The following is a 13,731-nucleotide window of genomic DNA, read 5'->3' on the forward strand; positions in this document are numbered from 1 at the left end:
AGTCATTAAATCTCGGATCGAGACTGCGCAAGCGCAGCCTTCGAGCCGAGACCTAAAAATGAAGAAACAGTCTCCCAATTAAAAAAAATCTCATTAAGTACTTAAATCAGCTCTTGGTCGTAAATTGGAAAGGAATCTGAACACTCGGGAAAGGTGGTCTGTAAAACTCCTGTGTGACAGCTTTTTAGAGTTTGTAAGATGCAAGAGTGGGTTTTTAGCTTCCATCAGTTTTCTTTAACCAGACATGTGGGAAATGTTCATTTACCTGAAGTTATAAAAACATGATTGCTTCGTATAATCTTTATCTTTCTCATCAGGACTGTCCCAGGGGTAATGGAAGGAAATTCTAATGTAACTTTGGGACTACTTATGTAAGACTATTTTTACACATTGTTCTTTAGTCATGTAACTTGTTGATGTTGCTCGGTTTTAAGGATATCTGCCTGTTGTCTTCTTGCTCTGAGTTTTCTCATTACAGTGGTCACTGAAAGTGGGTTGATTCTCCTTGCTTTCCACCTTTGCCCTGTGAATATGGTTGTTGGGTATGTGCTTACTGATTAGTCTCAATGAAGAGTCACGCAGAGGGGGTGGGTGGCTTAACACCTTCCTTCAGGGATGAGGGAGGGGTCTGTGTGAGTGTGTCTTTGGGAAGTCGCAATAGAGAATCCTCTGAAGGCGATATTGGTTTTGCAGCCTTAGACCAAACCTGTGTAAACATGCCAAAGTCCTGTTTAATGTTGCTTGGGGCTATACTGCTTTTAGCTTGCTTTGATAGTAACGAGAGTCAAACAGTAAAACTTTCCACTCCATCACGTTATGACTGTCCTCAAATTCCCATCAGTCATTCTTTCTATCCATGTAGCCATCTATCTGTTCACTCTTCCTTTCAAACATTCACACACCGAGAAGTTTTCATTGCAGAAAAGAAATAATAAAGACCAATGATTTCCCTCTCTCTTTCTACCCCTGAACCTACTTCCCAGTAAAGATGCACACCAAGTATATAACGACCCTCTGAGTTTCTGCTGAGGAATTCCATTAACTTTTGTTTTCCTTAGCCTATGAGTGCAGCTTTAAGAGAACGGCTGAAGAAAACACGCCGCTCGTTTAGTTCATTAACTAATGTGGCAAAGCGTCTAAAAGTGGACTGTGAAGAAACTGACACTACAGCTTCTGAGGATGTGTCTTTGGTAAATAAGTGCCCTTCATCCCTTCAAGAAAGCATTGCTGAAAAATCTGATGAAGCTGCCACTCAACAAGACCAGCCTTCCCTTAGGCCCACGATCCGAACTCCGTTGAATTCTCCACATAATACTTCCTTGGGGACTGATGTTAAGCTCCGAGATCTCTTAGAGGAGAAGCGAAAACTCATGAAGGTGGTTCAAGAGAAAGAAGAGCTTCTTCGAAGGCTAAAGATGGTCAAAACATACAGATCAAAGGTAAGATGATAAAAACAAACCAGTTTACAAGATCAAAGATTTCCAACACACTGTAGAGATTCCTGAGGGGAACTGGTCACAATAACCTTGGCAGTGTTAAATTTTCTTATAGGTCTGTATGCACATTTGGTTATTCCAACACAATGATTGTTATTCATTGAGAGCAGCATAGAGAGTTTCCATGCATAAAACAAAGCGGAATTTCTTAGGAAATATAATCTGACCAGTTAGAACGGAAATCAATTTATTGATTCTTGAAGGCGTGTGAATCGTTAAGAATCCAATTTAGCAGAGAAAGAATTGAGCTTGGAGCAATGATGCCAACATTGGGAAACATCGTTTACAACGCACGCGTTACAACGCGAGTCATTACAACAAATGTTTTACAACGCGAAATCCGTTACAACGCATATCATTACATCACATAATCCATTACAACGCATTCCCCAAAGTAACGCCCCGGCGGATTTAGAATAGTAATTGCGTTGTAATGGATTATGCGTTGTAACGACATGCGTCGTAATGGATTTTGCTATGTAAAACATTTGTTGTAATGACACGCGTTGTAACGCGTGTGTTGTAAAGTGTCATATTCGCTAACATTGGTATCCAATCAATATATTTTAAATGATATTATCTCTTGGATATAAAATGCTAGTCTATTTTCTCTATGAGATGATCAATAGTTGTTGCTTCCATTATTTGTAAAGGATTTGCAAACGTTTGACTGTGATATACAGTTGTGTGAGAAACAGACTTCAAACATCTGTGAGAGAATCTAGTGTGAAAAAATAATCCCACACTGCACATAGGACCTGATACAAATACAATTTGACCCGTCAGTGTAATGAAAACCATAGCCATCAGAATCAACATTGGACACCAGATGTGGCAAAATCTTATGCTCAAGCAGGAAGCAGAGGAAATATCCCTTTCTAATATTACCTCCGATCCTCGTACTCAATCAGTTTGCAATCATTGTCTCATGCTGTCACCAGGTTACTAATGCTTTCTTGTCTACCAAAAGGCCTAGACTTGTTCAGTAAGATCCTTACCTGAGGTAGGCAAATTGCAGCTTATTTCTACTTATGCAAAGAAAAGTTGAAATGCTTGTTAAGAATTTATCATTCACAAGGATTATGAAGAATAACCAACCACACATAGAATGAAGTACGTAGACTGGATTTGACCTGTTTTTAACCTATCTGTTTTATTCCCAAAGGTTTAATATCGAGTAAATATGTTTCTTTCGTTACTGTAGATGTCTCTATTTCTACATAGACCATTGTTAGCGAACACGCATGTTTAATTAGAAGGTCAAAGATATAGTTCCATTCGTGGGAAAGAATGCTTAGGATGAAAAAGCCTCATGTGAAGTTTAGACTAAAATAACACATTTGCACTCTTGGACATTACTGCTTGTGAATCAATTGTGTTCGTGTAAGAAGAGGAGAGAACCCTGCTCCCAGGAGGAGCCCTAAAAGATGATTGGACGTGAGGAGTTGAAGATGCAACACTAATTGCAGCATTTATCGACTTTTGATTAATTTAAAAACTTTATTCAATTATTATTCAATAATCATAAAAGTACATGGTACAAGGCAAAAACACCAAACTTAGAATAAATACATGATTAAAACTAACAATCAAATAAAAGATATCTAGAAAGATAAAAACTCTAAAACAACAGGAAACATCTAAACCGCTGTGTTCAAGCAATTCATATTGACAGTTTCCATCTTGATTAAGTACACTATTTATAAATTCAAAGCTGCATTATGATAGAGAGCACTTGTCAAGAAATACCTAACAACAGTTAAAACAGAGAGTTTGGCGAGCATCTCAAATAGTAAAGGGCTGGTCTATACTTGGAGAAGCCCCTGGATCTTAAAATTGGTAAAAAAAAGTATCTGCGGCTGGGGAAATCATATGCTTTGCAAAATAAGAGTAGATGTTTCAAGGTCTTTGGCAACCTACTATCACAAGGGCAGATCAATATTGCTTTGGGTGCATATTGTCCAGGTGGGAAAAAACAATCGTGCCGAATTGCACCCAGTCGAAACTTAGTGAGCAAAGATTTCACCCCCAGGTTTCTGACAAGGGGGGGGATACGACTCAAGACCATCATTAGTTTAGATAATCATACATGCTCTTGAAATTGGCTTGCCCAGGGCAACAATCTCCCTCTCCTCAGCAGCCCGTTTAAGGGATAACTTTTTCACCTTTTTTTCCACCATTTTTATGAATCAGGGGTGGAGTCTGGTACAATTCTGGGCAACCCAACAATACAGAAAGGTTTTTAACACAAGTCAGCTATTGGACTGTTTATAATAGTACCTGTTCCTAGAGTAGGTTAACATCTAATGTCATATGCCACTCTCCCGCTACTGACTCTTCCGCCATTCATACTTGCCACGCCCTTTTCCCCTCATTCCCTCACATTTTCCCTTGCTTTAGTCCTTATTGCTTTGAGACTTTACTGAGTTTCGTGAACTTCTCTTTATGGGAAGTTCTGCTTTGATCAATTATTGACTTTTGTATATTTGAGCTTTATGCTTTATCTCCTTCAAATCTGTATGGGTTCCTACTGCCACCTTTCGCCCCATTCTCAGAATAGGGATTTCTTCCTTTATGTAACATGCTTTTTGTTATATTTGAATTGATCGGCTTCTTTTATCAATTCTGTAAAAGATGAATAAAACTTATCACTCTGAATAGGGCTGATCTACTAAACTTTGAAAACTAGAAAAGTCTTAAAAACGTTAAATAACTCATTATTGACTAAACTAGATAGAAATTGTGATTACCATTTATGTAATTATTTGCTTTTGATCTTCTCAAATAGAGTGGCGAAGGTCCGCTGATCTATTGGGCTGCAGCACAGTAGGGATCGAACATGTGTGTGATAATAAACTGAGTTTTATTTAAACTTATTCCCACTCCAGCACACCCCTGTCCCACCATTACCTTGGGGGGACTACAAGCCAGGTTAAGCACATGGCAAAGTACTTGAGTTACACTGCTCGATCTTTAATTCTGCAGCAGCCTTGGCAGACCACATCTGGGAGGGTGGAAGAAGATTGGTGGTACTAGTCGCAGAAGGGGGTTGTATGTGATTTAATAGAAAAACGATTTCATGTAATACCATTACTGAGAAACCATTTAATCTAAACTGTTTAATGGAAATTTGCAGGATGAACAGCATTTAAAATTTCATAGAAACTAGTTAATGGACTGTCTTTTTATTCGAAAATGCATGCTTATTTTTTTAAGGTATAAATGCAATGGTTGCAGGTCTTACTTTCAGAAAATTTTTGTCAGAGTTATTTATTTCGCTGCTTTAATTCAGGGGATATTACTTCAGATATATTTCTTTTACAAGCTCCTTTATAAGGTTACGGAACTCCGAGGTGACTTGCAATATCTTTATCATTTAACAAACCACTTAAAACCTTGGTGCATAGCTCGTTCATATGAAAGAGCGAGCATGTTTGTAATCATGAAGAATACAAATAAAATCTCTAGTGCAAAATGAACACAGCAAAAACCTGTTAGATGTTTTCTGCCAACATTAGAAACAGTTCAATACAGGTCAGTTTAAAAAAAAAAATGCAATAATAGCTGCAGTAGCTCGAAATGGGTAGAAACATGCAGAAAGTGTCTAACTTTTCTCTAACTATCTTAGGAGCACAAATTAAAAACATGTTCTCTCTGCTTATCAATGTAAACTAGAAAAATAGAGCAGAAGAAAGAAAAGCAAAGCTCCATTTTTATCTCTTTAAACAGCGGCTTAAATTCTGCTCAGCTGCTAGCTCTTGCAGCAGGCATTGGGATGTCAGAACTCACCTGTAATAACTTAATTCACGTTCCTTCTAGTAGATAGTCTTATCTAACTGCAGATTCCTGTCTGGCCCTCCTCGTTCTGTGGAATGGCCTCTTTTTGACATCTAAAAAGTTCCAAGTTAGATATCAGAACACGTGCACCGACATTTTTTAAGTTCTGTTTGTCTGAAAGTGAAAAAAGATAAACTAACGACCGTGTTCAGTGGTGGCATTTATTTTTAGCTCCGCCATGTCGCTTCAAGGGTGATATGGAGTTAACGCGGAGCCACACCACGCCACAAACTGATATGCTGCAGTATTGCTGGCAAGTTCTCCAGATCTAAACTGGATCATGGGGGATATTTAAAAAAAAAACAATTAATTTACAATTGGATGCCACCAGAAAGAGTGATACTGAAGGAAACCCATATGGATCATGGCAAAAATACAATTGCAGTATCTTAGGTTGTCAGGAGATTGAACTTCCCGACTACCTTGACGGAATTTAAAAACCTGAGAGGATCATGGATTCCAACCTTGGACTCTAATCTCAGGTTAACCAAAGTAGCCAAAGGTGCTTTTTACAACATGACATTACTACACATTGTCTTTCCTCACATTGATTTCTCCCACTGGGTCCAGGCATCAGTCACTCTAGTGCTTGCCACCTCTTGACTGTGTCAGTGGGTTCTAGATTAGACTCCTTAGGTACTTATTCAAAAGATTACAATAATTACTGAATCAAAAAGCCAGACGAGTTTATGATCTGAGAAGATGCTACCATACTACACCTGCCCTGAGGCCCTAAAATTGCTACCAAACACTAGAGGAATCATTTTCAAAGCCCTCAGCATCGCTCAGCAAGCAGTCCATGGAACCAAACCAGTCTTCCCACAATCCAAACTCAGACGCTACAAAGAAGGAAATTTAGATCTAGGATGGCGCCAATCTTGTTCATTCCCCATATTACAAACAAGCCTGTATTTGGCAGGAGTTCTTACTTTGTACAGACTTGGAAGCTGCGGGACACCCTTCTGATGACAATACGGGAAAATCAGCTACCACTTAGAATTCAGCCAAGCAATAAGAACCCCCTAAAACATGTTTCAGCTGCTTTTAGGCTACAGGTAATCAGTTTATGTAAATTGCATTTCTATCCCTTGCACTCTTTCACATCTACTTTTGTTTTTTTATAATTATGGTTCCATTAAATATTTACAGTAGGAGAACACGTCAAAATGTAACCAGTAAAAGTGGAAATTTAAACCTAGAATAATTGTTGTAAGGTTGTCTCCTGAGTGATCGATTAATTGAGTAATATCATTATCTACTGTATAGTCAATACATCTCCATATAGGAGCATTGAGGGTGGAGTTTAGCAATATTTGCGTGATGAAATGGGCCGTCAGAGGGCAGTTAAGTATGCAGCTAATGGTTAACATTACCAATCAGGATAAAAAGATGAGTGCATGGATAAGAAACAGTGGAAGTGCAGTCTCACTGGTAAACAGTAATTCTGTGGAGGCATAGCATCGGGTGGGTAGAGCATGTCGGTAACATATACCCTCCCGCAACACAAATGGCTTTCAGCTTTTCTTTTTCATAGTCATAGACATATCTATGGCCACATTTCGTGTCATGTTTCCCTGTGTATCAATCTAATGGCTATTCATATTTGAGCTAGTTTACAACTAGTGTTATATCCTTGAGCCTCTTCTTGAGTGCTCCTCACTTTTCCCATAAGGTGCAGTTACATGCCACCGCAACATGATTGAAGCACACTTCCAGACCTCAAACAGGACACAAAAACACACTGCTCCAAGGCTACACCTCAACACTAGTCTTGGTGAGCAAGTTGAGGGTTATTCCTACTAGTCTTTTATAATCACCAGTACTCACCGGTTAAAGGAAAAAATAGGATAGTACTGCAATAACAGTGCGTAAGATTGTACTAATTTTCTTTTAGTAAGACACTAAGTGCTACAATTTCATTCCAGTGCCAGGTTGTGTGCTATGATTGGAAAACGATCGGGGTCCCCTGCAGAAAGGATAAGCCTTGGCAGGGAGATACTATGTATGGAAAAAACAGAAAAGCACCAGGCTAAGTGCGTAAATATAATAACACAAAGCGCAGTAACTCCAGAGACACAACAATAGTCAATACAAGTGTATAACAAGAATTGTTAAGAATTAATATTTTTATTTGATATTCTATTTTTTGTTTTTATTATTTTCTTAGTATGCACGATAAATTACTTTTGTGTACATGACTATTGATAATCAGTCAAGTAATACATTTTGTTGTGGAAAACACATACATGAAATAATCATTAATCAACAGTTAGAAACATCACATAAATGAACAAGTACACGTAAATATGAAAATATGACGCGTTTCGGCAAAGCCTTCTTCAGAATATTCTTGTCAGTGGTTACTATAGCGTAGTGAGTTATCCATTCAGTAGACAGTGAATTCCTTGATCATGAAACCAACAAATTGTTAGTATTCATAACTGAGATGAATTACAACAATGCTCGAAGGGTAGTATAAATCTGAGTACGCTAGCATATACTTCTCGTTCAGTTGGCATAAAGTTCCATTATCCAAGCAATTGTAACTTGATTATGGGTGGATCCTCTGCTACAATCAATTAAAAGTCCACCACGATCTCAAGTATAGATGGCACAGCCAATCTCGCCTCCCGAAACTATTAATGCGCGTGGGGTCATATCTCCCACTAGGGAACACTAGAAATGCGCCTTATGCCTCTATCGATATCATGGAGTTCAGATGGCAATCACGGTCACCTCAAAAATCAGGCGAGGATACGCAGATCTACTTCTCTTGTGCCACTATACGGTTGTGTGCTATACATATCCCAGCAGCACAACCTAAATAAATGTTGATCCCGGTATACACAGTGTGAAGGACAGAATGGACTAATTGCAAAGGATAATCTAGCTGAATTTAGGTCTGTAGTTTGCAGCTTTCATTGTACTAACTGTTTGATTAATTGTACTCTTTTCAGAATAATCTGACAGAATTGAAGTCCTTGATAGAGAAATGGAGAAGCAGTAGCCAGCAGTTGCTGTATGAGCTGCAATCGGCTTTGTCTACAGAAGGACAGAAACTGAGTCTCTCTCAGCTCATAGACAGCTGTGGAATAGAAGACAGTTTACTGCACTATAACCGGGCAGAGGAAGACTTCGAGGAAACCTAACCTGCTAAATCTCGTTTATTGTTGTCACTGAACACTGAGGATTGCAACCCGACTCAGAGCGAGAAATTGAAAAGCTTAAAAGTGTTTGAGTTCAGAACAATGGATTATGTGAACTCTTTTATGTGTTTCCTTTCAAAGAGCCATGTTTATACAGTTCTGTTGCTGTAGTGTGCATTGTTGCATACCTCAAGTATTTCTTTGACTTCCTGCTTTAAATCAACCTATCATATTCTGCGAGGGCATGGTATACTGAAAGCATCAAATCCACCAAAGTAGATACATTTACGTGTTCAGAAATGGTTACATGTACGCTATTATTAAAAACCACGGAGTTTATTTACAAAAAAGAGTAAATCTAGTTGAGTAAAGACAAGTCTTGTTTTGTACTAGAGATACTCCTTTGTGGGATATTCACTGAATTCTAGAGGATTACATAGGTAAATCTACAGCGTTCCTAGATTTCCAAGTATAGATCACTAGCCTTTTTATTCTAACCAGTTTTGGTAACGGATACACAGTGCATTTTACACTCTCCAATAAAACCTTTGTAGAAGCCTCATCCCACAACACCCTTATTCACTATGAGGATGTTCCCGTTTTTCTCAATGTGCAAACAATCGGACTACTGCCTTGTGCTGGAGTAGTTTCCCATCTATCTCTAGGGTAGACATTAGCATTGAGTACCCCCAAAATTCTAACTTAAAGACGTTGCGTAACTACTCCCCAGTGATCACTTCCCTCCACTTTTCCTCCCATTCTACTCAGTTAGACAGTTTACCAAGAAGTGGATTTTTTCTGCATGACTAAGGACACCTGTGTTCGTAAAAGTATGCAAACCTAAATCTGTCAGGGTTGAATTTTACTACCACAAACCCAACTTGTTGCACAATTTAGTGAGACCAAGGTGCACAAAAATGTTAATTTGGACTGCTTCTGAGAGAATATGAAGACCGACAAAATAAAGAGATGATCCCATTAAAGTGAGAGAAACTGACACTTCTGAACTCCAGCCTCTAACACAAAAGGCAGCTCGGAAAGCATCAGATAATGTGTTCTTTGTATGGCAAGTTTGCTTTGTGTTGATGATTGAGTTGAGGAATTATTTACATCTGAATTCGAACAGGTAAAAATATTGACGCCCAATGCACTGCAAAGATTGCAAGACCTCGTAGGCCGCATTAATGTGTCATGTTTTACGCTACGCATATGTCCGAACATCTCCATCAAGCACCACCTCGTGCTTTAAGGAACCTGATTTGTTATTTGCATTTCTGTCAGGGGCTGTAAAGAGCCCCAGTAATTGAACTGAAATCATATTGATGTCCAAACTGCTCAGTGATTTAATACAGTAGTAAGATCGTACCACCAGCTCTTTAAAAAACTGCTGATCAGTTTAAATATGGAAATCATTCCCATCTTCCAGGCTTCTGTTTAAGATAAAAAGACTTGCAACATATTCGGATTATAGAGAGCTGAAATCCCTCCTTACTCAAGAGAATAATTTTATTGATTGATCCTTTTTGTGAATACAGAGAATGTTGTCAGCCACCATCGTGTACTGCATGGCCCATCATGACCCTTTTGATGGATGTTTTTTTGTAGGTCGAGCCTATGCAGTGCGCATGCGCTGCATAAGAAAAAGACCTTTTGGAATCGGTTAGCTTTTCACCCTAAAAACGTGCACGCGTTGCATTGCTTTCAATGGCAACGAGTGCTCATTTGGCTATTCCCTTGCGGGAGCGAGCTTTGGGGCCATGTGTTAGCAATTATTGCTCCTGGCACTGCACGCGCGTTTACTTTTAGCGCGATGTGCACCCTTTCACTCCTGTCCACCCTCAGATCTTTGCAGGATTTTAATGTGGCCTGAGCACCTCACATCTTCCCTTCCTACACCCCCTCCCCCTTACATCTGTCAATTTCTGTCTCCCCTCCAATGTACCTTTCTACTCACACCCACGTCCCCTTCCCAGCAGTGGATCAATGGTAAATGCCCACACGGCGACGCAACAAAAGGGCAAAGGGACCCAAAATGACATGTCTTGCCCTAAATGGTAGGTGCTGAGCCGTAACACGCAGGAGTTGGGAGTCAACTGATGCTTGCACGCCGGGCTGGTTTTCATTGCAGAATTTACCACACTGATTTTGTAAATTATCGGCCTCTAAAACCATTGAAACAGAGACACCTAGTGGCCTGTCGAATTGTGCATCATCCTAATGTGAATGATGGCACAATAATGAAAATGGTGTTGGGTTATTATTACACAGAGCTTGTGTCCGTGACCAGATGAGTTGGTGGGATATGAAAAAGATTTGCTGGAGAAAATGTCGAAAAAGGGGGCCCTCCAGTCGTGCTTGTTTCTTATTTTGCCCCTCGCAGTGGCTTACCAGTCACACAGCCTCGAAAATACAGTTTAAGCTACTAATGATAAAATACAGATGGCAACAGCCTGCACCAGTTTGACCTTATTCTTGGTTTGCTTTGTTTGAAATGTGCCTTTGAACGTGTATCGCTAATTGCAAAGGTAGAATTTGACCCTCGTGAGGGTGACGAGTCTAGTCTATTGCTTGCAAAAGAGTAACTGTCCCAGCAGGAGTAAAGCTGTGTCTTTTTATTGAGTCTCAACAGCCTTTAATACAGAATTGTTTTTTTTTTCCACGTAGAAGTGGCTCGTCTCCGCATTAATTATTCCTTAATGTAGTCAGCTAGTGCTGAGGCACTGTGATGGTATATATAGCAGGTTGGTGCTGAGGAAAGGATATTGTGAGCTACTTGGGATTAGGAGTCTCGAGAGGTGGGGTCTGAAGTTACTTGCTGCTGCTTTTACCTAATTTCAGGAGAAGGGGTGGGGGCTGGGAACTGCAGACTGTGCAGGTTGGACAGGTAGCCCTGATAGAAGCCTTTGTATAAATAGCCTCTGATGTCACCTACATTTTAAGGTACTAGGGTCCTCCCTCCGGCTTGTGCTGAAACATGGTTACATTTCTGAAGACCTCAGATATGTTTTGGTGAATCGACCTCCCTTTCTCAGTACGAGAGCACGGGATGAGAGGGGCAGCGTAAGATAATTAGTATTTCAGTTGAACCCGTTGGATTCCACCAGTTGTGCAGCAGTAGGTAAGTCATTTCCTTGACCTGTTTGAGGTAATATCCATGAATAACCAGGTGTGACTCGGACACTAGTGCGAGATGAGAGTGAATTGTAAATCATTTGCTAACTTTATCAAAGTTGCAGATAGGAGGATACGATGGAGAAATGTAAATACATTGGGGTGCAGCAGAGTCTGTGACCTTCATGCTTCAGATTCCTATCAGAACTAAATCAAGAAAATAATAATTTACACCCACGAATATGGTGGGTACAATTACTTATGCGGCGCACTGGGCACATGGTGATGTACAATGATCTGTTTGTCCGCCTTGCAGAGAAACGTGAATGAGTAAGCATCAAAGTGGATGTGCGAGCTGTTCATTGAGAGTTTAATGTTTGATATCCCTGATTTTGAAGACTGTTTCCATGCACTTTTAATTTCATGGAACTGTCAAAACACCTCAGGGCAGCTTGGCCTGAGCCGCATTGCTGAGGGAGTCAAGGCTCATCTGTGCGTCACCCCACGGCTCCAAAGCGTAAAATGAAAAGGATGGGGTTCACTGCCCATATTTAAAAATCAACAATGTAGGCGCATGACTGAGAACTGCAAAAGGAGTGGCCGCCTCTTTGCTTCACATGTTATATTAGTAGTTTGTGGAGTGGTACATGTCAAGCGGTGGAGAAAGTGCAGTACCTGTAACACTGTGGGCCCCCTGCTGAGCTTGCAGCTTTCTGTCCACACTCTAGTAGCTTCCACTGAGCAGTCCAGTGTTGTGGTAGTTGTCAATTATTGTCAGCAACAAATCGAGCACTTTGGGGTTTCTAACCATGCCACTGCCGGTGGGGACTGAGGTTCTCGCTCCTGGAAACCAAGTTGGGAAGGATCATACCAAGGGGGTCTGAGAGACCGATCTCTCCGTACAGTGAGGGCCCTTCGGGCGCATGTTTTCTTCCCCTTTTATGGGCCGCATCATAGAACAGGGATGCCTAGTATAGGTCCAGGAAGCCGGATCAATGGCAAAGTTCCCAGATATCAGTAAAGGGTACATTTAAATACAGTGAATTCAAATGAATTCATTTGCGTAGTCAATGTTACCCTGAAAATATAGGGATGGGAGCAAACCCTGTCCAACTTTGGACACCCCCAACGTTTGCTCTCATTCATTGGTTATTGAAGTGTGTGTCCCAATATGTTATTTATTATTTTTCTGATTTAAAGCTCAGCCTGCTCCCGGCTCACCCTTTCTGCCTGTAGACATTTACTTGTAGAAGTGACGCGTTCTTGGCCTGGCCAATATATCTAATACACTGGCCTCTTTATTGTGTTCTTGGGTGTTTCTTAAACAGTTCACTGGAAAGGTGCCTTGTGACCTGAATCTCCCTTTAAAAAAATGTTGCCCCACTTTCAGCCTGTGTTTGTAACCACAAATTCATATCCTGGTTGGAAACCGAGCCTTGGGTACTCTCCAAGCCCATCTCCACCCGCCACCACCTCCTCAATGCGGTACAGCTTTCCCGATGCACGTGAGTGGGGCAGGCTGCCGCACATGAATGCAGCAGGCTGCTGCACGTGAATGCAGCAGATTGGTGCGCGTGAATGGAGCAGGAGGGACTAAGATCTCTTGAACAGATTAAACAAGCATTGGCATAGCCAATAGGTCTCGCCTTTGGGACCTTATAAGTGTTTAGCCATGGAACAGTTGATGTTGTTGCACCAAGGATTTTGTGCTGGATAACTAAACACTTATAAGATCCCAAAGGCGAGACCTATTGGCTATGCCAATGCTTGTTAGTCTTCTTTCTACTTTTATTTTGCATCTCTCTTCCGTCTCCTGTTGGGCTGCTGTGATTAAGGCCCCTGTGGATGGCTAACTGCCACTATTTCCTTCCTTGCACAGAACATGACAACCCCTCAGGTGTTGGACTAGCATATTGGTGTGGCGTTTCCTTATAACTCTAGGAGTATTCTTGATGCTTGCTGCTGATTGCTGGTAGATAAAGAAACACTTATCAACACGGGTTCTGAATGAGTGAGCCGGCCATCACCATGTGTACATGAAGCACTGATCCGGAAAATACTCTAGCACTGACAGGTTGCTCTCCTTAGTCCACCACGGCAGACGTTGCAAAATTGAGAGCTCGCCCATCAGTCTTCCCAAG

At 40.7% G+C, this 13,731-nt stretch overlaps 1 protein-coding gene across 2 annotated transcripts in view; it reads left to right on the plus strand.

Annotated features, from left to right (window-relative positions):
- Nucleotides 1–11,135, plus strand: part of SFR1 (SWI5 dependent homologous recombination repair protein 1) — a 73,490-nt gene extending 62,355 nt beyond the window's left edge. For both annotated transcript variants that reach the window (XM_085607005.1, XM_085607016.1), the window contains exons 3-4: nucleotides 1,059–1,439; nucleotides 8,291–11,135. In XM_085607005.1, the coding sequence (XP_085463131.1) occupies nucleotides 1,059–1,439; nucleotides 8,291–8,482 (573 nt within the window). In that variant the 3' untranslated portion in view covers nucleotides 8,483–11,135. The remainder of the gene's footprint in view (nucleotides 1–1,058; nucleotides 1,440–8,290) is intronic.
- The last annotated feature ends 2,596 nt before the right edge of the window (nucleotides 11,136–13,731 follow it).

Source organism: Triturus cristatus, chromosome 1_2 (assembly GCF_964204655.1).
Source record: "Triturus cristatus chromosome 1_2, aTriCri1.1, whole genome shotgun sequence".
Taxonomy (NCBI): Eukaryota; Metazoa; Chordata; class Amphibia; order Caudata; family Salamandridae; genus Triturus; species Triturus cristatus.